At 39.9% G+C, this 25,403-nt stretch overlaps 1 protein-coding gene across 1 annotated transcript in view; it reads left to right on the top strand.

The window, feature by feature from the left end:
- LOC116726979 (formin-2-like) overlaps nt 1-25,403 on the top strand; it is an 86,873-nt gene that overhangs the window by 32,712 nt on the left and 28,758 nt on the right. Inside the window, exons 8-14 of the mRNA XM_032573967.1 lie at nt 604-691; nt 3,544-3,605; nt 12,148-12,239; nt 12,582-12,711; nt 21,628-21,774; nt 22,882-22,941; nt 24,119-24,239. Of these exons, the coding sequence (XP_032429858.1) occupies nt 604-691; nt 3,544-3,605; nt 12,148-12,239; nt 12,582-12,711; nt 21,628-21,774; nt 22,882-22,941; nt 24,119-24,239 (700 nt within the window). The remainder of the gene's footprint in view (nt 1-603; nt 692-3,543; nt 3,606-12,147; nt 12,240-12,581; nt 12,712-21,627; nt 21,775-22,881; nt 22,942-24,118; nt 24,240-25,403) is intronic.

Here is a 25,403-nt window from a genome sequence, read left to right as displayed (position 1 = left end):
ACCAAATGTACTGAATTTAAGTTGTGGAAACATCTCAAGGGTCATCAGTGGAAACAGCTCAGTTTTGAGCTCATGGCTGAAAGGTTATGAATACTTATGTAAAAATATTATTTCTTGTTTTGTTTTGTTTTTTTAAAGGTTTTTGTGGCACTAGTTGCATTTATTTAAATGAAGTGACAGACTTATATAGTGCTTTTCAGGACACTCAGTCATTTCCATTTGCATGCTAATGATGGCAAGCAACTGAATTGTAGCCACAGCTTAATTTCTCTGACAGAGGCGAGGCTGCTGCATTGTGCTAACTGCTCTTCTAATCAAGGCGATCGCAGGGCAAAGTCCCTGCAAACTTATTGCAGGGAGTTTGTCACAGATTACATGTGCCCTCCCCAACACCCCAGTTTTCTGTTTTTAATAAATTAGCAAAGTCCTCAAAAACATACAGTATGTCCACCTTGTCATAATGGGGGATATTGAGGAAAGAGATTAATTTAATACTATTTGGAATAAGGCTGTAACATGTGGAAAAAGTGAAACGCTGTGAATTTTTCCTGAATGCACCTGTATCTGTTACAACTTGGAACTGACTATGGGGGGTTTTTTTAGGTTGCAAAGCTGCTGAACAACAAACGTTCTCAGGCTGTTGGGATCCTCATGTCTTCCTTGCACCTCGACATGAAAGATATACAGCATGGTGAGCAGAGAAACTGAATTAACTGTGTTAATCATTGTACCTTTTTATTTTTATTGTCCATGTTTGCCTGGGCACTTATGCTGTACAAAAATAATATCCTTTTGACTGATGAATGGTCAGGGCCACCGTCCACAGAATAAACCAATCACCATTCAGAAGATTTGATTCCCATGCCAGAACATCAAGGGGCAAATGTCATGATTCTTCCACACATGGATTTTCTAGACTGAATGTGGTTTTGGAAAAACTTCTACCAAGTGATGCCATAGATCAATGTTTCCCAATCCCGGTCCTTTATTTTAGCAGGATTTAACCTGAACCATTTTAACTTTGTTACACTAAGAAAAATTAAAGTCAAGATTTAAATAAATAAATAAATAAAATAAATAGAGAGAGAGAGAGAAAAAAAGACAAGAGTGTCAATTTTAACCCAGTTTTTCTCCAAGAGAGGTGAGAGGTGAGATTATCACCAGGAGTTGATAATCTCCTGGTGCGAGATTATCAACCATTTAGCATAGTTAGCTCAGCTAGACTACTACTTGCCTCCATTTCACCAGCATTTAATGAATTAAGGAAAAAAATTACCAAGATATTCATATATTTAACTTGTCCCTGTACCACACTTAACAACAGATGAGTCAGCAGCTGCTCTAACCCACGTCCCTCCTGACCAGCTCTCTCCTAAGTGAAATTAAAGCTGCAGTATGTAACTTTTATTTTTTTTAAAATAATAATAATTTTACATATTTGTTAAAACGGTCATTATGTTGTGAAAGTATGGCATGAGAGATAATTTTTGTAAAATGTATTTCCTTTGCCTTCTCTTACTACTATCTATAAACAACCAATCAGAGACAGTAGGTGAATTTTAGCGATGTCAATCACAATCTCATGTGGTTGCTCATCCTCCCTCCCCTTGCTCTACAGCTATGCTGTAGCTAGTGCAGCCTGTTGTGAATGCTCAGTCTAGTTAACATAGATACCAATGATGGCAGAAAAATAATTTTCCTGTAGCGATAAGTTGTTTCTCTACCATTAGCAATTTTAGCAGAGTGAATAAAGTTGATTGACAGCACTAAGACCCTCCTCCTGGTTCTGATTGTTTTTTTTTTTTTTTGTCATAACGGTGCATTACTTTAGCTAACAATAGTTCAGGGAGGAGGTGAAGGAGATTGATTGTTTTCCCAGATTGTGTCTCATAGCAAACTATCATGGCATGGTGACAGCTTTAACAAATATGGAGACAACATATATTTTATTAGTTATATACTGCAGCTTGAATAAAATGCAACTACATAGCATTTATTGAGAAGTCTAGATTGCTTCATTTATATTTTGCACATTACCTGTGACTTGCTAGTGAGGAGAGACATTTCAGTAATCTAAAACTAATAGAAAAAATTTAAGCAACCTATTTGCATACTGTATGCGGACTGTTGCATGTAAAATTCATTAGCAGTAAATATTGTGCTAGTATCAGTATTGGACCAAAGAAAGCAAAGCAGTTGCAAGCCTTTAAAATTGTGAAGCTTTTTATGGGTCAAATAGACTCAAGAAATTGTAACTGTAGCTGCACGGGGGGGCCCAATCAAATTTTTTGGGGCCCAAGATTCCTGGCGGCACCCCTGGATGTAATGTATGCTTCCACCCACATGGCAGCAGGGAGCGGCTGCCATGTGGAGGCTTTCCCCTGGGCTGCCAATTAGGCACACTGTTGTGGACTCATTGTCTAATCTTTCTGAAATGGATTCAGCCTGACTTTAAGGTGTCTGTCAGAACAAAAATTGCTGAGATCCAAGATATTAGCTGTTCTATGACATAGAGATGTGTTTACTCAGTCAAAACCCCTGCTTAATAACTTATAACTGTAGATTTCACGATAGTGCCATGCCCTATTGTTAGCGCATGACACTATCATGAAATCTATGCGCATCTTCTTCAAAAAGACGGTGCTTGATGATCGAATTGGTGCGTTTTTTTATGGACTGTGATATTTTACACAGGTTTTTCACAGACATTAAAAAATGCTACTTGCACTGGGACAGGACGAACAATAAATCGCTTATCATTTATAGACTTCAAATTAAAAACTGAATTTTTAATTTAAGCAAAATTAAAGCTTGATAAAAGTGCAGAAAACAATAACTAATTTGTTCAAATGAAAAGACAGTGGTGCAGTACATAAGAAGTTATTTGGAGGCAATTTTGTCTCCAAATGCTACGAAACAAAATTGTTTATCAATGTTTATACGTGCCAGTGAGGTGGAAAAAGTACAAGAAATTAGACTACTCAGGCTAAATCAAAGTTCTACTCATCACAAAGGAAATAGAACATATTGGTCTCAAACAGTTTTTATTTAAAGGAGCAAATTTATAAAAATATTATGTATATTTTTAATGGGACATTAATTTCCAATATATTATGTCAGCTGCTGTTTGTTACTACTATCTAATAGTTTTAAATAACTGACTCCAAACTAAGCACCTGATCTTCTGTTTTTAAATGTAGTCAATACAAATCATAATCACCTGTGATTAACATCTTAAGATATGTAACCAAACACCTTAAATTTAGATTGTAATGTAATGGCAACCCATATATACTAAAATTTTATGATGTGGATGTGGTATTGCTTTAAACACCTGAAAGTAGCTAGAATTATAAATTACATATTTAGAAGCTTTTTCATTTGTAACTAGACAGATACCACATTGACACAATTGATGTGATCAATATTATCAAAGAGAATATTGGAAAATATCCTATAGTATTTTGGGATGCAGTTTCTTCTTTAGAATGGATTGTCCTATGAAAACATCTGTGAACAATGGCTCTTCTTTTTGTTTTCTAGCTGTCTTGAACTTGGACAACAATGTAGTGGACACAGAGACCCTGCAAGCACTTTATGAAAATGTAAGTTGCTAACAGAAATTTCCTCCATTCAGGTTATGTTGCTTGTTATGTCAATCACTGGTTCTTAAAGCCTTCATGATTTTGTCAATAAATCTAGCTTAGAATCAGGTCTGTTTTACTAAGCTGCTTGTGTACACCCTTTCATCTGAGATATATTTTCTGTCCTAGGCATGGCTGCTAATAAAGGAAATTCCTAAAAAGTAATTGTAATTTTTTAAATGTTGAATGCCTTGATCAATTATTAGTGAGGGCCCACTAATGCAGAGCTGTGATGTGAAAAGACTTCAGCCTTCAAAAACACAACAACTAGTTGTCAAGTTGATTTTAAGCTTTTTACTCTTCCTACACCAACTATTAGCAATGGCAGCACTTTTTGAAATGTAAGGAGCCACAGTTGAATATTTCCCTTTTTGTAGTTTTCCTCACACGGCAGCAAATATTTGTTTTCAGCTTCCTAATTACTGATTTGGCATTTACAAAGTAAGTACATCTTAAGAATACATACATTTCTTCAATATAATCAATTAAAAACAAGCCATCAAATCAAAAATAGACATCAATAACTTTCACCTAGGACAACCATCCCCACTCAATAGCATCCAAAAATTGCAAAGTCTCCAAAAACACTCTCAAAACTATACAAACTAAAATTTTCAACCAATAATGCACCTCAAATTCCGATTACTAAATGGGAAAAAGATCTGTTTTGTTTTGAATGTATCTTTTTTAATGTATACCTATTTGTGTCATGATGGGTTCTATTTGTCTTGCCCACATGCAGAACACTACACTGGAGAAACGGAATCAGTGAAAGAAGGTTTATTAATATATATATACAAAATAACTCCAGTTGTTGGTCCGGGTTGGAAGGGGAAAAGTCTCTTGGAGCAGCCAAAACTCTATGAGAGATAGCGGGGAAAAGGGATGAGTTCACAGATGATGGGAAATAGGAGTGACAACAGAAACAATGGATTGATCTTACTGGGGGGATGAGAAAACTCAGTCCGGAGGGAGTAGTCCGTGGAGGCGCGGTGGAGGGCGGGCAGGTAAGTTCGGGCAGACCGGAGACAGAGGAGCGGTTCGGCAACCAGCTGGAGGAAACCAGGGAAGACGTGTAATCCAACGGGGAAGTAGAAGACGGAACTCGGGCAACCAGTGGGTACTGTCCACGGCGTCACGAGGGAGAGAGTCCAATAGGGGAACCAGACTTGACCGTCACTGGAAAATCCAAGGCGTCTCGAAAGGGAACACCTGAAGACAGGGAAAAAACACGAGAGGATTCACTCGGAGAAATACTCTTGCGAAAACACAGAGCCTAGCTCTAGGGGGCTCAGAATACCATTGCTGGCTAACACTCTGGCGTCGAAGTGCTGGCAGCCCGCTCCTCTTGTACTCTCGGCCTGATGAGGTGATGAAACACCGGTGTGCAAGTAATGCACCGATCTCTGGAGAGGTGGTGAGTCTGACTCCATCTGGTGGTTGAATGGTGAGTAACAAAAAAGAGAAAAAGAAAACCCACAAAGAAAACCAAAAATCCCTGCTCCATGACAGTACCCCCCCCTCAACGGTCGCCACCTGGCACCCGAGAAGAGCAAGAGGGGAGCGAGGAGCGATAATCCTCGATAAGAGAGGGATCCAAAATAAAAGACCCGGGAACCCAGGAGCAGTCCTCCGGACCGTAGCCCTCCCAGTCGACAAGGTATTGCCACCTGCGACCTCACCGACGGGAGTCCACGATCCGGCGGACAGAGTAGGCCGGATGGCCATCAATATCACGGGTGGGAGGAGGGGGCTCAGAACGGGGGCAAAGGGTGCTGGTCTGGACGGGTTTTATCTGGGAGACATGGAACGTGGGATGAATGCGAAAGGAGGCTGGGAGGCGGATGGCCGATGGGTTAATGATGGATTCTATCACAAACGGACCGATGAACCTGGGAGAGATCTTTTTGGACATAGACTTTAACGGGACATTCTGAGAGGACAACCAAACCTGTTGACCTGGAACATAGGTGGGCGCAGGGGCCCGTTTCCAGTCCGCCAGACGTTTGTTCTGCGCAGCGGTATTGTTCAGGGCATGGATGGTGTTCCTCCAGACCTTCTGACAGCGGCGGATGTGGTGGCGGACTGAAGTGACGGCGATCTCGTCCTCATCAGAAGGAAGTAATGGAGGTTGATAACCTAGAGAGACCTCAAAAGGGGACAGGCCAACAGCAGTAGAAATATGGCAGTTGTGGGCGTACTCTACCCAGGGGAGAAACTGGCTCCAGTCAGTCGGATTAGTAGAAGTAAAACAAAGAAGGATTGTTTCCAGTTCCTGATTCATCCTCTCTGATTGCCCATTGGTCTGCGGGAGGAATCCCGATGTTAATGACACCTTAGCGTGAAGGGCCCTACAGAAGTTCCTCCACACTTGGGATATAAACTGGGGACCTCGGTCTGATAGTATCTCGAGTGGAATGCCATGCAGGCGGAAAACATGTTTCACTAGGAGTTGGGCTGTCTGGAAAGCAGTAGGTAACTTGCGAAGGGGGACTAAATGGCAAGCTTTAGAAAAACGGTCAATTATGGTTAAGAATGGTGGTCAAACCCCTTGATGGTGGGAGTCCGGTCACGAAGTCAACAGAGATGTGAGACCACAGGCGTTTGGGTATGTGAAGGAGTTGAAGGAGACCGGAAGGAGGTTGGTGAGACGGCTTATTCCTTGAACAGACTGTGCAGGCCATAACATATTCTCTCACGTCTTTGTGGACCGAGGGCCACCAGAATCTACGTTTGATGAGAGAAATAGTCCGACTAATACCAGGGTGGCCTGAGAACTTAGATGTGTGGATCCACTGAATAAAATGGGCTCGGATGGAAGTGGGTACATAGATCTTACCAGGAGGACATGAATCGGGCGCTGGCTCAGATCGTTGGGCCTGTGTGATTAAGTCCTCAATCTCCCAGGTGACGGCTGCAACGGTGCAGCTGGGGGGGGGGGTCTTAACGGAGTCGTCCGGGGAATGGATACGGGACAGTGCGCCTGGCTTAATGTTACGGGAACCTGGGCGAAAAGAGATGGAGAGGTTAAACCTTGAAAAGAACAAAGACCAGCGGGATTGACGGGGACTCAGCCTCCTAGCAGACTGGAGGTATGACAGGTTCTTATGGTCTGTCCAGACCAGCACCGGATGTTCGGCTCCCTCCAACCAATGCCGCCACTCCTCCAGGGCCAATTTTATGGCCAAGAGCTCACGATCTCCGACATCGTAGTTCCGCTCCGGTGGGGATAGCCTACGGGAAAAAAACGCACAAGGGTGAGTCTTGTTATCTTGATCAGAGATCTGGGACAGTACTGCCCCAACACCCGTGTCAGAAGCGTCCACCTCAACAATGAATTGTTTCGTGGGATCAGGTTGAATGAGTACAGGGGCATTAGCGAAAAGGGTCTTTAGCTTGCAGAATGCGGTGTCGGCCTCCAGGGTCCAACAGAATGTGGTCTTGGTAGACGTCAGAGCTGTTAGTGGTGATGCTGTTTGGCTATAGTTGCGAATGAACCTACAGTAGAAGTTAGCGAACCCAAGGAACCGTTGCAGCTGTTTGCGTGTTTCAGGTGTCGACCGCTCCAATACAGCCCGGATCTTCTCGGTGGCCCTTACCTGGATGAAACCAAGAAATGAGACTGAAGGCACATGAAATTCACATTTCTCCGCTTTCACGTATAACTTGTTCTCCAATAGGCGTTGAAGGACTAGGCGGACATGGTGTTTATGTTCGACAAGGGACTTTGAGTAGATTAGGATGTCGTCGAGGTATACAAAAACGAACACGTTAAGGAAGTCTCTAAGTACATCATTTACTAAGGCCTGGAAAAATGCTGGGGCATTGGACAGGTCGAAAGGCATGACCAGGTACTCAAAATGCCCGGTGGGGGTCTTAAAGGCAGTTATTCATTCGTCCCCCTGGCGAATGCGGAGTAAATGGTATGCGTTTTGTTGTGATTTAAACTCGACGAACCAAAAGCGTGTGAGCACACGAACAGGAAATCAGCCACACAGAATAATCAGAGTTTACTTTTTTTATTCTTTTTTAGCGCTAGAAAAGAGAGACGCTTACCCTCACAGGCTAATTTGTTGTGGAGTGAATATAACCAAAATTATACAGCATCTGATCAAAAACGGAAGAATCATTGGTTATATCTAAAAACACGCCCAGTGGTTGCCTGATGTCGTACGTCAGCTAAGTCATGCCCAGTGATCACCAGCTAAAGTTACATCAGCTAAAGTTTCTATTTCTACAAAGGCCTTTGTGTGAAAGTGAAGAATTCCATGTGTGTAACAAACTGTGTGTGCGTGTCCTTAATAAGCGTCTCAACAGTTTCTTAAATCTAGTTTGGAAAAAATGGTTGCATCGTGTACCAGTTCAAAAGCTGACGAGAGTAGAGGCAAGGGATATTTGTTCTTTACTGTAATCTGGTTTAGACCCCTGTAGTCGATACATGGGCGTAGGGAGCCATCCTTTTTCCTCACGAAGAAAAACCCCGCCCCTAGGGGAGAGGAGGACGGGCGGATGATTCCAGCCGATAAGGAGTCCTTAATATATCTCTCCATAGTTTCACTTTCTGGTCTAGAGATATTATACAGGTGACTAGAGGGAAAAGGAGCACTGGGTAGAAGGTCTATGGAGCAATCATATGGTCGGTGAGGCGGAAGTGAGAGGGCTCTGGACTTACTAAAAACTGAAGCTAGGTCATGGTACTCGGGCGGAATGGTAGAGAGGTCGGGTAGGTCAGCCTCTTGGAGTCTTGCCGGCGATGGACCTGGCGGAATAGCCGAATGAAGACAGAAAGAATGACAAGAAATGGACCAGGACTCAATTCGTTTGTCTAACCAGTTGATGTGTGGGTTGTGTTGTTGTAGCCATTGAAAACCAAGGATTATGGGGGAGCTGGTGGTGGAAAAAACAAAAAAGGAACAAAGTTCACAGTGGTTTCCAGAGATTATTAGCTTTAGCGGTTTAGTTTGGTGAGTTATTTGGGTGAGGTTTTTACCATCTAAGGCGGTGACTTGCAGGGGAACAGCTAGTGGTTTGGTCTCGATGGATAATTGCTGGACGAGTACAGAGTCGATGAGGTTCTGTTCACAGCCGGAGTCTATAAGGTACAGAGTACAGAGTCGATGAGGTTCTGTTCACAGCCGGAGTCTATAAGGACAGATAAAGGGCACGACTGATTGTTATACATGACAGTGGCTGGTAGTACTAAACGAGGAGCATTTACTTCATGCGAGTGGTCCGCCAGCCTCCCCGCTTTCTACTGGCGGACCAGCAGGTTTGACCGAGTCGGACATGTGGCGATGAAATGTCCAGGACGCCCACAATGTAGACAGAGCCGAGAAGCCATTCGCTTCTGTCTTTCCTCGGGGGTTAGACGAGCTCGACCTAACTGCATGGGTTCGGGGTCAGAAGTAAACTGAGGAGGGGAAACCGAAGGGAAAAGATCTTACTGGCGGCTCTCTCCGGTTCCTCTCTCTAGTTCAGGACCGCATACTGTTATCGAGACGAATGGTAAGGGTAATTAACCCCTCTAAAGTTTCAGGTTCGTCAAGAACAGCTAGCTCATCCTTTATGGATTCGTTCAAAGTGTGGAAAAACACACTCTTTAATGCAGCGGCTTCCCACCCAGACGCGGCTGCCTTTATTCTGAAATCCACTGCAAAGTCTGCTACGGATCGCTGACCCTGTTTAATCTTTAATAACTCCCTTGAGTTAAATGATTTATCTGGGTTCTGATTGAAAGCTTGTGTGGTGGGACGGTGTTCCACCCTCCCAACTATGTGCACCAGGTGTAGCAAGAAGCGCGCAGTTGATTGGTGGGCGGGGCAGATGGCTTTATAGCTGAGCAGGCCGCTGTGAGGTGCGTGTGTCTTTGTTTCCCCTACTACATGTCGGCTGCCGTGCTTGATCCGCTCATCTGAATTGTAAGTGCCATTTGTGCCATCTGTGGCTGGGATTGTGGTTAGGTTTTGGTGCTATACCTGCCGTGCGTTTCTGCAGCGTTGCTCGGCTGGCGTTAGCAGCTACAGCTGGAGGTTGTTGCGGCGTGAGGCTTCCATCTAGCCCTCGCTTGCTGATCCGCTCTCTCCCTGGGTCGTCTGTGCTACTACTCCTGGGTAAGCTACCTGTTTAGATTTTAATTTACTTTACCTGAATCCACAGGTTTTCTAATGAGTTTTTGATTTAGGATTGTCTTGGAGTTGCAGCGCTTGGACGCTCTGCTGTATTGTCTTGTCGGTGTTTGTTTGGGCTGCTCTGAAGGAAACCTGTTGCTGATTGGACAGGCTGAGCGAGCGGGGCCCGACTCCTCTGGCCCCATTCGAAAGGCATTGAAATTGGACAACGACGATTTGTTCCACCGTTTGAAGTGTTTGTGTTTTTTCCTTTTACAGTTTGTTTGCTTATTATTGAAATTACTAATGAGTTTGCTTTCTTTTGTTTTGATTTACTAATTTGTTTTCTTTTGCATTGTATGTTTTGTTTGTTCATTTATTTTTTTGGAATAATTCAAATTGTCCTTTATTTCACATGATCCCTTTTCCTTTCCAGGGAGAGTGGAAGGCCTGAAGCCATGTTTTTAAAAAGAAATGTTTTAATGAAATTGTTTAAATAAAATATTGTTGACTATTCCGTGTTCTGGTGCATCTTGTTTAAAAAGACCCCCTCTGCTGGTCACACTTGTTTGAATTCCTTTAAGAATTTGTCAAAAGTACAGCCATAATTATCAGGGCAGGGGAAACGGGCCTCAGCCCAATCTAAAGCCCGACCTGAGAGCAGGGAAAGGACGTAAGCGATCTTAGAACTGTTTTGAGTGAAACTTTGAGGAGAATGGTTAAATATGATGGCGCATTGTAAAAAAAAAACCCTTGCATCTGTTCAGGTCTCCGGAAAATCTTTCAGGAGTAGGTTGACGGATCTCGGAAAACGTGGGACGGCTTGAAGGAACAGGATCAGGGGCTGGAACGGGCTCTGGAGAGGATTGCTGGGGAACAGAGGTTTGCAGAAAATTAGAGATCTCGACAAGACGTCGGTTTGTTTCGGCTTGACGGTTACTTAGCTCTCCAAGAGCGGACTCGTGAGACTGTAAGAGAGCATGTTGCTCTGATAGCGTTCTCCGTACAGTGTCTGCTGGGCTAGTTTGTTTGCCAGAGTGTTCTGTCATGATGGGTTCTATTTGTCTTGCCCACATGCAGAACACTACACTGGAGAAACGGAATCAGTGAAAGAAGGTTTATTAATGTATATATACAAAATAACTGCAGTTGTTGGTCCGGGTTGGAAGGGGAAAAGTCTCTTGAAGCAGCCAAAACTCTATGAGAGATAGTGGGGAAAAGGGATGAGTTCACAGACGGTGGGAAATAGGAGTGACAACAGAAACAATGGATCAATCTTACTGGGGGGATGAGAAAACTCAGTCCGGAGGGAGTAGTCCGTGGAGGCGCGGCGGAGGGCGGGCAGGTAAGTTCGGGCAGAATGGAGACAGAGGAGCGGTTCGGCAACCAGCCGGAGGAAACCAGGGAAGACGTGTAATCCAACGGGGAAGTAGAAGACGGAACTCGGGCAACCAGTGGGTACTGTCCACGGCGTCACGAGGGAGAGAGTCCAATAGGGGAACCAGACTTGACCGTCACTGGAAAATCCAAGGCGTCTCGAAAGGGAACACCTGAAGACAGGGAAAGAAACACGAGAGGATTCACTCGGAGAAATACTCTTGCGAAAACACAGAGCCTAGCTCTAGGGGGCTCAGAATACCATTGCTGGCTAACACTCTGGCGTCGAAGTGCTGGCAGCCCGCTCCTCTTGTACTCTCGGCCTGATGAGGTGATGAAACACTGGTGTGCAAGTAATGCACCGATCTCTGGAGAGGTGGTGAGTCTGACTCCATCTGGTGGTTGAATGGTGAGTAACAAAAAAGAGAAAAAGAAAACCCACAAAGAAAACCAAAAACCCCTGCTCCATGACAATTTGTTTGTTGTTTGTTCTTTTTGTTTGGTTATTTGATCTCTATTGCTGTTATTTGTTCTATTATATGGTTAATTATTTTTGTAGATCAATATCCTTTTGTGTTTTTTGTCACTCTGTTTGTTGTATATACACCTGCTGGTGAATAATAAATATATATAAAAGAAAAAGAAAAGAAAAAAATCATACACAAGAGATTCTACCATGTCTTTATATATTAAAAAGATTGTGCCATAATTAAAGTTTTAAAGAAAGCAAATTGCAAAAACCTTAGACATGGATTTATTTATTTATATTTTTAAAATAAAACTATAATTTAATGTGAGTGTGCTTTCACTATACCATTACTGTAGTTTCTAAGGGCATCAATAAAACACTATAAAATGTATTCTTCTAATTTTGTTTTTCTTTCTTTTCTTCTAGTTTTCATGGGTTGTTTTCATGTATGTTTATTGCTGCAGTGGAACAGGAACAAAACACTAATTTTTTTTTTGCTGTTACAATGATTACTCCATATTGTGCATAGAATCTTGTATTTTTTCCATAGAGAGCACAACAGGAGGAACTGGACAAAATTGAAAAGCACATAAAGTCCTCGAAAGACAAAGAGAATGCTAAGCCTCTGGATAAACCTGAACAGTGAGTACTTGTCCCCCCAACTCAAGTTTAATTACCGGGCTAAGTTGTTCTTTGAACTTGAATCATGTTCTTTGCTCTGCTCACATATGTATTGATTATGAGGAAAAGTGCATTGTTGATTAGTCTTTATTATGACTAACCATGGCTAGATGACTAATTGTTGTATTTAGTTATGACCTTTACTGAAACATGAAATTGATATGAAAATATATGTATTAAATTTTAAATAATTGACAGACATTCCAGAGTTGTTTTGTTAATTAAAATGCACATCTGCAATCCTATCCTGTGTTGGCAAAAGTAATCTTACAAATGCCTGCTATCTCATTTGGTTTGTTACAGATTTCTCTACCAGCTCTCCCTGATACCAGACTTCTCCAGCAGAGTTTTCTGCATTCTCTTTCAGTCCAGCTTCTGTGAGTGTATGTCATCAATCACAAGAAAAATTAACACACTGCAAAGGGTATGCAAGGTGAGTCATTAGAGCTTTTTCCAAAACCTTTTTTTCCCCCAAAAAGCTTTTGGTAAAAAAATATTTAAGAGTAATTCAGTGGAATTCAGAATATGCTTTGGAAAATAGCGTGACTTGTTGCAGCCATGCTCCAAGTCACAACCACTAAGGGACAACCACTAGGATGGATTCAGATCATCAAATGACTATCAAAAATGCTGAAATTGAGAAAAATGTAGTAGCGCTGCACTAGAGGGGGTGTTCTATCAGATTATCATACACCATCAGAATAGCATACATGCAGTTAGTACGAGCGAAGAGGAGCTGTCAGTTCAGCATACGCGACAAGTTATGACGAAAATAAGTCATTAAATTGTTTTCAATAACTAGAAAGATATACAGTACATGCATCGTCGTGGTTTCAAAGTGTATTTAACACTGCAATGGCCAGGTTTTCGATTTCTCCCCAGAATGGCTGAAACAGGGCCAAAAGACCCTGTCCAAACTGACGACTGATGGCTCAAATTAGCCTCCATTCATCCATTTTTCTATGCTTCTATTCTTCAATTGTAAATGTGGTCGTTGACCGTCAGGCCAGAAGGTAGGAGTCTGAATAGTCCATGTTGGGGGTGGGTATCTATGATACCAACAGGAGATCAGATCTCCTGTAGGTAATGCTCTTCAGTCTAGTTTTGAAGCATACATGAAGTGTTGAAATAAAGCTAAGAGGGTATAAAATGACAGTTTAGAAATAAACTAACCAAATTAATTGTGTTGAAGTCGAAGTCTAAGGAACAATTGTGCAACTGTGAGATGCGTTGAGGCCATTACCAGGGTACTTAAGGGTACTTAAGGGTACTTAGGCTATTTGGCCATCTCTAGCCGGAATATGAGTGTTGTCCAGATGGACTACCTTCGGCCATTGCAGCAGGGTCTAGCTGCAGCTGCCGTCAACTACAAAACACGCCCGTGTAAAACTCATTAACCTACTTACTTAACCGCTAAGTCAGGAAGTCATACAGCTGTTAGTTAAAGTGTATGACGATCTACGTCAGGGGTGTCAAACTCAAATACACAGTGGGCCAAAATTTTAAATTGAACAAAGCCGCGGGCCAAGGTTGAACAAATGAATCTTTTAATATGGACCCAAACAAGTTTTGATTTAACAATAAATATTGAACAAGCAAGGCTTAAATAACTTAAAAGTGCAGGCATGCAAAATTGAGTGGCTAAAAATAATAAAACATATAAATGGCATATTAAATAAAATTTAAATAAAAATTTAATGCCTCCTTTCTGAGGTAAATGCCAAAATTAGCTTCGTACACAGGCTAATACATTTGAAAATAAAATAACATAACAACTATGAATAAATCATTAATTAAACTATGAATAAACCATTCAGGCCTTGGAGTAACAAGGAAAGGTGCATAGAAAACTTATTTATTGTTCATTTTGCGACACACTGATCTACTCTGATGCGGCCAAAGCCAGATACCTGGCATCTTTTTTTGGATGCCAGTTCATCAATGTCGGGGCTCAGGGTTTGAGCTGAGGAAACCTTCATTATCGAACAAAGGTGTTCGTCAGTCAGAGGTCTCCTGTGAGACGTTTTCGTCATCTTCACTGAGGAGAAAAGTTGCTCACATACATATGTAAACAGATATTCTGTCTCCCACCTGTCCAGAAAAGTTCTATTTTCTGTCTTTCTTTTCGCCATGTTTTGGTAGGGTAACACTGTGACAGCTGTAGTTTGAGGTCGCAGTGTGGTTTGGGGGAGAGGCACGGGGATGCGGGGTGCGCCGGGGCTTTCAACCCAAAAAGTGCGCAAGAAAACGGATCACCACCTTCCTAATACATCCATGTCCGCTACCATAAGTGCTACTGACACAGAGGAGGAGGCGTGTCTGCCTCTGTCCTGATTGACGCGCCAAAAAACAGCAGAGCATTATGGGATTTGTAGTATACGCGGTTAATGCGGCGTCACAGCGTTGCCACTGTATAATACCGGCGGGCCGGCTCTAATATTAATTTGAAATTGCCTCGCGGGCCAAATACAATTACACTGCGGGCCAAATTTGGCCCGCGGGCTAGAGCATAGCCCGCATAGAGCACCTATGATCTACGTCATGATTCTATGTTGCTGATTAAATAAAATCATATGGTAATGACAGCGTATACATGTCTGATAGATACAGCCGTCAGTTCGTGCTAAGCACGACGATCTGACAGAACATCGGCGCAAAAACAATGTGGGGATTTTTTTTAGTCAGCATTTTATGTAGGCTACTTAACAGCGCTTCCCACACAGGTCGCTTGGGCACGCGCCCCTTCAAGGACCAGCGCGTTTCTTTTTTTTTTTTCAAATTTGAACGGTAGTAGTGCGCTCGACAACAGGGAGCTAAAAATGGGGCGGCAGAAAAAAAACTTCGGGGCACAAAACGGAAAAGGGGGAGGGATAAATATGTTGGAGAGATGAAGAAAATCTTTTCAAAGTGGTTGAAAAGATAATGTTGTAAGTAATGTCAGTAGGAGGGTTGTAAATATTCAGGTTAGCTTAAGCTAGCCTAAAATGACAGGTGGTTGTTGTTGTCTTCGCCCCGTATTGAAGCAGTACGGGACGCGATTTATTCCGTATTTTTATAAATGCCTGATAAACACACCTATCACACATCTCAACAATAAGTATGATAATAATGACCAAAACAAAACACAGGAAATATTAAGGTCAGCTAAATTGTCGTGGCGGAACCTAAATAGGACTCCCCACCCGCTGCTGTTGCGGTTGCCTAGAGAGGACACTAAGCAGCCGCGTGAGCTGTTATCAACCCGCGTCTTTTTAAAATGTCCACCCGATACTACACCGTCCTTAGAAGTAAAACATCTGGCAAAAATACAGATGGTAGTGGGAAGACGCACATTCCAGGCTAAACAATTTCAGTGACGTTGAATAGGGGCATTTTAAAAAAATGGGTCGGCGATATTCAGTGGTGCACAGTGGGTTGTATGATATCAGACAGAATGGATCAGGAGAGGAACACTGCAGACCCGCCAGAACCTAAAGAACCAGACATCAGAATCTCTTCATCACTCAGTGCTCTTATTGTGCTTTTAGTCGACTATTATGGATTGATTATTTGCTTAGGATGTTGAGTTTGGAGGATTATACTTTATTTAATATATAATAGTATTAGCTAAAATAATATAAATAGCTATTTAAAGAACAAATCATACTAATAGATTAGCAGTACATACATAAATATTTCCTACATCAAAAGAGTTTAAGGTTTTCTGTGTGTTACATCAAAAGAGTTTAAGGCTTTCTGTGTGTTTTATTCAGAAATGTTGATATATTGTATGAATGCATTGGTCAGTGTTCATTTAATGTATTATATCGCTATTATTTTATTAATGTGATTTACCAGTTTGGATAACTTGACTTCCTATCAACTGTAACAGTCATTATAATGCTTAGTTCCTAGAGATGAGTAGGTATCACCACAAGGGGGCGCCTATTTCCTTTTTCCTTTGTTGTACTATTGTACAGAGTAAGAACTCCTCTTCCACGTTGTTGTAGAGATCATCTGTGATGATGAGGTGCAGAGCGGTAAACTATCGTTTCTTTTCTCATGTATGAGACTATAATGTTAGTACCGTGGAAATCTGGCTTTACATAGACAACGTGAAAATAAAGTGAAAGTGTGGAATACTTCAACAGTGCGTCCTGCTGTTTTGGGTTAGAGTGGCTAACCACCATTGCTAACTCCTTCTCCAACCTCGCACCGCACCGTCACACAACGAAGAAAAAACATGCTAACCAAAAATGCTCCAGACCCAGAACTGTAGTTCATGGGCGGTTCTAGACGGCGGCCAATAGGGGAACTGAAGAAATTATACTAAATAAATATATTTTGTTAATATTCAGTGATAGGATTTTTAAATCTTTACAATTTTACTTTAACAATGAATTAAAAATTAGGGCTGTACAGCAGCTAGAAGCTGCTGTACTAAGATAGACATTTTCCATCTGCTAGATCAGGAAATGCAACCTGGATTTCTTTAGACGCAAGTAGCTCTTTGACTCACTTAATATATCAAATGATGAAATATTGCTCTGTTTTTTGTTTAATTTTTTTCAAATGTCCCTATAAAAACACAGACTATATTGGCCCCATGGTAAATGTGGTCTAGAACCAGCCTTCAAGAAAAAAAAACACCAGTAAAAACCGTTATATATTTTTTTACCCAGCTACATGGGGGTAAACTTGTATCATCAGCACATTTATTCAGATAACAATTTGAGCAGCAAAATATTATGCTTAGCGATTTTTCTGCAATGGGCAATTTCAAGGGTAACGGGATCAAACAATCAAGCGAGATGTTGTGATTGTGTCCGCAACATTTTAATTTAATAATTGTTACAAAGTAACTCAGTTAGCACAGTATCGCTACACAGCCGTTAGAAAGAAACATTGTTCCACAACCGTCGTCTCCTAGCAACGGCGGAGTGATACTGACCCCCTCTGCAACTACGTGAAACTGCGACACAACTAGTCAATAACACACCCACACTCACAAAAACACAAAACAGTATTAATTTACCTTGACTATTTCATCAAAATGGCCTGTGTGCCACAAATGCAGTACTTAATTAATTTAGTATTAATTAAGTATTATGAATGGAAATTGTGTAGAGCATTGGCTTTATTTATTTGAAGAATATTTTGTAGTTCAGTACAAAATTGTGTATATGTGTAAAATATTTGGATAAATAATGGGTGAGTTTGATCCTGGTACTTAGCCTTGTTAATTACTCTTGTTGCTCTTTTTTGAAGTTTGATTAGTGACTGCTGTGTTGTTTTGTAATTAATTACCCAAACCTCTCTGGAGTCACTTAAATAAGGTAGAACTAAAGAACAGTACAGAATGTTAAGTTAGGCTGTTTCTTTGTGAATAGAAAAGAGTTTTATTCATTTCCTGAATTGTAAACTGAAATAGCAAAATCCTGACTCATAATGTCTACTTTTCCATTGATTGACATACATTTTTGTTTAAAGAAAAAAGCAAGAATGTTGTTTCTTTAAAAAAAAAAACATCCTTTATGTTTTTATCTGAACATAATGTTCAGATAAAAATAAGGGTATTGCAATTTCTAAGTATGATTTTCAAATAAAGTTCAGGTCTACCTTGATAATAAACTGGTTTTATGTTTATTAATGCTATGAATTTAGTAAAATGTTCTTCAAATGACTGGAAATACATAGTTTTGAGTAGATTTTATCTTAATTTCCGGGGGAGCATGACCCAGGCCCCTCTGGGACTGTGTCACTCCACAGCTGCTTGCCTCATTAATGTTAGCAGATGTTGGCAGGTATGATGTAGTCTTGAGAGTCTGTTTCAAACTGAGTTTATACAGCTCTAGAAAAAATCAAGAGATCACTGCAAAATGATCAGTTCTCTGATTTTACTCTTTATATGTACTGTATATGTTTGAGTAAAATGGACATTGTTCTTTTATTCTATGAACTACTGACATGTCTCCCAAATTCCAAGCAAAAATTTAGAATTTATTTCCAGAAAATGAGAAATGATCAAAACTATGAAAAAGATGCAATGCTTAAGACCTCAAATAATGCAAAGAAAACAAGTTCATATTCATTCAGAAACAACAATACTAATGTTTTAACTCAGGAAGAGTGCAGAAATCAATATTTTGTGGAATAACCATGAGGTTTTCAATGGGTTTAGTGCAGTGGTCTTCATTTTTTCCAGAGCTGTAGTTAACAGTTTTAGGTGGACAAAACTACTTAATTTCATATCTGAATGTATGTAAATAAGCAGTGACATTTAAAAAAAATGCACCAATAAATATCTTCTCTTGGGCCTTAGCACTGCTGGAGACTAAGCACCCCTAAAGGTCAGAATCGCCCTTGATCCTTCCATCATTTTCTGAGACCAAAAAATAATATAAATGGCAATTTAAAGAACAAATCATACAAATAGATAATAATAAACATAATAAACTAAATAAATAAATATTGTGAAGAAAAACCATTTATTTTTTTTAACATTAAAAACAACGTTTTTCCTACTTTGTGCTGGAAAAACATTATCTTTTATAAATACAGTGTTTTGTGGTCAGTATTATTTCACTGTTTTATTAATGTGGATTGTCAGTTGGTATAACCTGAGTTCCTATCAAGCCATAAGAATGATTGAATACATGCTAACAAAATGTCTCAGACACAGACCTGCAGTAGACTGCAGTAGACTGTGTCTACTGTGGTTCTACAGTAGACACAGGCTAACAGAAGTGGCTCTTTGGCTCATTAAATGATGAAACATTGCCCTGTTTTTTGTTTCGTTCTTTTTTTAATAGATCTCTGGGCAGTAATTTATTCACACATATGTACATTTATTATTATTGATACTTTAATTAAAGATGAGATGTACAAGTTTATGTGTGTATCAAACACACATAAACTTGTGTTTGCGTGTACTCTGTGTCACTATAGCTCTTTGACTCAAAAAGGTTGGTGACCCTTGTTATAGAACTTGGCAGGTTAAATGTCACATGAGGTTAAATGTCTTTACCCAATATAACATTACTACAGTGGTGTTATATTGTACTCTACAATATAACACCACATATTGTGGTGTACAAGATACATGTATCTGATAAATCAGATACATCACAGTGTCCAGACAGTAACTGTACGCGATAAACAATAAATCAATTAATCGCACAATAAATTAAAACTATTGACCTCATTTTAATTATCAGCTTTATTGTTTCTTCCGGCCTTTTTCTCTTTCTGTTGATGACACTGAATGTAATAAAGGCTCAACTCCGATGCTCTCCACTGACCCCTCCCTTCCTTATTTCCTTAGTGTAATGCCCAGCGCACACGACACGATCTTAAAGTTGTCAGCCGATTGTCGGCCCATTTTCAAAACCTGAGAGACCACACATTAGCCGACAGAAATCCTAGGTATAACGGTTCGATCGGGTTCGATCGTACCGTGTGGTGTCCAACAATTGGCACAAAATAATGGCTACAAGTCCAGTTAACTAATTTTAAAACCAGGCATTTAGGAGGAGAGGAGCCAGTTGAGGTGGCTCGGACATCTGGTCAGGATGCCTCCTGGACGCCTCCCTGGTGAGGTGTTCCGGGCACGTCCCACCGGGAGGAGGCCCCGGGGAAGACCCAGGACACGCTGGAGGGACTATGTCTCTCGGCTGGCCTGGGAATGCCTCGAGATTCCCCTGGAAGAGCTAGAAGAAGTGGCCGGGGAGAGGGAAGTCTGGGCCTCCCTTCTGAAGCTGCTACCCCCGCGACCCGACCTTGGATAAGCGGAAGAAGATCGATGGATAGATGGATGGCATTTATCAATGCTTTACAACAATCTAACTGCATTGCATGTGGCTAGTGTCAGTCCTGACTGAATGAAAATCATTATAACCTATTTATGTCACGTTAACGAAGAACAGCTGAAAAGTTACTGGGTTTATCAACTGCGGTAGCAATTTCGCTCCAACTCCTCCCCTTGTCATTTCTATATTCTTTGCACAAAATGTTGAGTAAACATTAATGTTGTTTCCACATATCATCTCCAATGTCAGCTGGACTGCCCTTTGCACTGTGTCAGCTGTTTGGGATTCCCCTCCGTAATTTCCCCTCAAAAGCACAGAGGGGAATCCTTGCTTTCTGATTGGCTACCTGTCACATTCAACAGGCTGCATTAATGCTCCCAGTCGGGGAAAACCCCTGATTTAGATCAGAGCGGCCACCATGATCTAACTTAACACACCACACACTACAGGATGATCGATTACGAAATGCAAACGACAGTCTTAGAGAACAATCTAAGATTGTTGTAAGGGGAAAATTGGGGCAAAAATTTGTGTATTGTGAACTATTGCATCAGGTAGTCGATGTGCCCATCATCTCTATTTAAATCTAATGATTACTGAAGGGCAATAATACTGTAGTATACAGACTTCATAATCTGCACTCTTTTGGTTGAATGCAGTATTTATTTCCACTTTGGCTTTATGTTGTTTAGTTTTTATTCAAGTACATTTTTTCTTAATTGGGAGACTGAGAATCCATTTTATTTTTGGTTGTTTTGTTTATTTTGTTTATCAGTTCCAGTGTTAAGTGTTCTTTTGAAAATAAAGTGTATCTATATTTGGCAGGAAATTGCATGCATTATTATGTCATTTCCATTAAATCAGTTTAAAATGGTCTTCAAACAATATTCTTGTTTATCGCAATAATTTTTGAGACAACTAATCGCTCAGCAAAATTTGTTATTGTGACAGGCCTAACTGTACATACACCTCAGAAAGTATGTAGTTGTGCCCCTGGGTAGTACCGCATACAGTATATTGAGCCACTGATGTCACATTAGGAGCCTGAAAGAACATGGGCCAAGATTGACAGATTTGTTTCACTTAAGTAATGTGTTGATTATCTTTATTTATTTTGTTAAGGATTTTTGTGGCTCTAGTGGTCTTCATAGTGGTAATTGATAGGTAAGTTTGTTGTGAGAGAGTGGGAAGACATGTAACAAAGGTCAACAGGTTGGAAGTCACAACAAGCCAGGCTTATTTGTTAGCAGAAATATTAGTTAATTCTGTTGGAACCAAGCCTTGCTTTTAGTGATTGTTTTTGTTGCTCCTTTTGAGGAGGAGGTTTGTTTTTGATTTAATATTGAATTTTTATCTGGATGGAAGTTAGTTGGTTTAACAAATCATGTTGATTGTTTAGTTCTTTTACAATTAATATATGAATATAATAATAAAATGTTCATATGCTTTTATCTTTCTCCTTATTCCCATAGATTTTTTTAACTTTTCTTTTCATCTATGTAATATCAGAAAAAGAAACCAAACCATTCATTATTTGCCTTTGTCTTCAACCTTTTTGATAGACTCTGCAGGACAATGTTTCAGTAAAGAAGATTCTAGGTTTGGTTCTGGCATTTGGTAATTTCATGAATGGTGGGAATCGAACAAGAGGTCAAGCTGATGGCTTCACTCTTGAGATTTTGCCAAAACTCAAAGATGTCAAGAGCAATGTGAGTAAAGAAATCATATTTTGTTAAAACATTCCAACTTGAAATCAGTTTTGGGCCTCTTGAATTTTTTTGTTCGTTTGTTTTGTTTTGTGCAAAATGTACTAAAACACTTTCCAATTTCATCTTAGCCAGGGTTTCCCCCAGAAAACTTGCTAAGCCCAGTGGTCGGGGCGCCGAGGCGGTCCACCGGTGGTCCACCGTGTTTTTTATGAAAAGATGTTAAGTAGACAGGAAATGTAAAAATATTACTGGGTAATTATATGTTACTGGAAGACATCGCCAGTGAAACGCTATTTAAACCCAAATAGTACTAAAAACAACAAATCAAAAAATACAATTAAAATGAATATTAATTATTTGCACTTCTGTTTAATCCAAATTAAGTCAGCGGCTACAACAGGGCCCCCAGGGCTTCAGAGGCCATAAATGTTAATATTTGATGGAAAGAAGGAGATCTTTCTGGAGATTTTTCCTGCCCACTGCCATCACTATCTACTATATATTTTTAATTAAATTTAATTACAGCATTTAATTTCTCTTTGACATCAATAAAGTGTTTTTCAAAAAAAATGACAAGTGTGTCTTGTCTATCAGGAAGAACTTTCAAGTAGAATCAGGCTCAGTGTGAGCGGCAATCTGCCATAACCAAATGGGAGTTTGAGAAAGCAAAGCTTACACACAATAAAAAGAAACACAGTATTTTCTATGTCAGAGTCGACCTTTAGATTCATGTAATTAAACCCTTACATTTTAAGATACAGTATAAAAAGAATCCCGTGGGTGTTTCGGTGGCTAGTCATACATCAAAGGAAATCAAATCAAAATTACATCAGCTTGTTTCCAAATTCCATAACAGTAATTTGTGACACAAGAACAGACTACTTCATAGAAATGTTTGGTAAAGTAGTATTTATTTGGTCTTTTATAAACATTTTGCATGTACATATTTGTAGTACAAAGAAAATGCTATCTTCACAAAATGATAGAAACTTGAAGGGGCAGTTTATACAACTATTGGAAATAGTAAACATCACTTTATTGTTTGTACTGTTATCTCCACGCTGTTCAAAATGTCAGTGTCTCTTCTTGTTGTTTTTCTACATGCAGGATGGCGCTAAAAGTCTTCTGTCATACATTGTAGCCTACTACCTCAGACACTTTGATGAGGTAAACGCCTACCTTTCTTTATTAGCTCAAACTTTCAGCTTTTTTCCTTTGCAGCATTTTACATGTCTTAATGTTATTGTAATGTCCAAAGTTTCCTTACAATCAGATGGTTACTGTGCATTGCATGTCTATTAACCACACACACACACAAAACACATTTTATTGGGATTTTACCAATACAAAGTAGGGCACAATTGTAAAATGACACAAAAACAATACAACCTTAAATGTCGTAGAAATAAAAGGCATTTGAATTCAGCTCCCTTTATTCTGAGACATAAACAAAACCCTGTGCAAGAAATTGCTTTCAGAAGTAATGTTAGTATTAAATAAAGCCAAGTTATGTGAATTTTACATTTGCATAAACTTGCCTTAAAATTTCATGTGCTCTTTGGTTTTACTTTTTTCCACTTTACAATTATGCACAATTTTTTTTTTTGTCTAAAACCCTAATACGATTAACTAAACTTTGTTGATATGCATTGTATAGTGAACAGAGAATAGACATGATGGTTAAAAAACTCAATTTATTACTGACACCTTCAAGATTAATGACAGAAAGCAATGGGTGCTGATTTAAAAATCTATAAAGTTTATGAAGGTAATATATTGGATATTGCTTTTGAAGTCAACAATGTTAAAAGAAAACCAAGGGCACTGATAGCAGTAAACAAGTGATGCCCAGTCTTTGTTCTGCAGCTTCACAGGTTTCAACAGTTGTTTGACTGGAATGAGACCATTACTACCACTGGTATGTGGTAGTAATAAAGATAAAACATACTTTTATTTTATGACTTACACCCAACTCCTCTCATTGGGGTCATAAGAATTGGGAGTAGGGTTCCCTCTAGTGAACCCTAGCGCAAGCAATTTCTGACTTCAACAGCTATTGAAGTCAGAAAGCAGCAAAACAAAGACTGGACTTCACTGTTTTCATAACCATGATTTATTATTTCTGTACTCAAGTTATTAAATGCATCATCCTGATCTATCAAAACGACCACCTGTTAAAACTGGTAGGTAGTCATTACTACATTTTACTACATAAAAATTTAAAAATGAACATTTTACCCGCAACGTTTTTGTTAGTGATAAATCTGTGCACTTTTAATTTGGCATTTTTACTTTCCTGTTGTCAATCTTTCATACTGTTTAATATATATGTGTTGATCAAAAGGATGCTGGGAAGGAGACGTCTGTGTTTCCTCTTCCTGAGCCTCATGACCTGTTCCAAGTTTCACAGATGAAATTTGAAGATTTTCAGAAGGACTTCATTCGACTTCGGAAGGACCTCAGAGGTAACACACGTGTAGAAAAAAAATCAACACGATAATAAACTCATGCTCCATTAAATCAGAATATTGAAGAAAAAGAAGGAAAAAAGGTAGAATAAAAATAAATCCAGATGCTAGATTGCTACGAAACAGAGAGTCCAGTCATGATGACCGAAGGATCTGAGAGAGAGATTATTTTAATCTGCTTGATATGCCATCAGAAGCTGTACGCTGTATGCACAATTATTACCCAAGTTGTAGTTTTGGGGATTAATTTAATTACTAAACAACTACAGTACTCTCAAACAATAACCTCTCAAACCTGAATATTTAAGAAAGCAAAAGTGAGATTTTGGCTTTTTTAAGACAATATACAATATATGTGTGCACGATTATTGGGCAACAATTAGTGTGCAGAATTATTATGCAACTGAATTAAAACTGAAAATTTTCCCATCTCACCTGTTTATTGTCATCTGTTAAAGTGAGAATAAAATTGACAAATAAACATTTGTAACATTTAAAAAATAAATCAGTGACCAATATAGCCACCCTTCTTTTCAATAGCAGTTGAACTGACAGACTTTCATTCATGGAATCTATCAGTTTCTTGATCTCTTGACGATCTTTTTGTGCAGCAGCAACCACAACCCAGACACTGTTCAGAGATGTGTTCTGTTTTCTATCACCCTAAATCTCCCATTTAAGAAGGGCCCATAGGTTTTTAATGGGGTTTAGGTCTGGTGAGGAAGGGGACTACTTCATTATTCTGTCATCTTTAAGGCTAGCCACATAGAGGAGTTCTTGATGCATGCGATGGAGCATTGTCCTTCATAAAAATCATGGTCTTCTTGAAAGATGCAGACTTTTTCCTGTACCACTGCTTGAAGAAAGTGTCTTCTAAAAACTGGTAGTAGGCTGTGGAGTTAATTTTGAGTCCATCTTCAACCTGAAAAGATCCAACTAGCTCATCTTTAGTAATAGCAGCCCATACAAGTACCTGCCTCCACCTTGCTGGTGTCTGATGCGAAGTGGAGCTCTGTGCCCATTACTGATCCAGCCACAGGCCCGTCCATCTGGTCCTTCAAGAGTCACTCTCATCTCATCAGTCCATAAGACCTTTGAAAGATCTGTCTTCAGATCTGTCTTGGCCCAGTATTGATGTTTCAACTTATGTGTCTTGTTTAG

Source organism: Xiphophorus hellerii, chromosome 10 (assembly GCF_003331165.1).
Source record: "Xiphophorus hellerii strain 12219 chromosome 10, Xiphophorus_hellerii-4.1, whole genome shotgun sequence".
In the NCBI taxonomy this organism is placed as follows: domain Eukaryota; kingdom Metazoa; phylum Chordata; class Actinopteri; order Cyprinodontiformes; family Poeciliidae; genus Xiphophorus; species Xiphophorus hellerii.
This window is presented reverse-complemented; position numbering and strand designations above follow the sequence as displayed.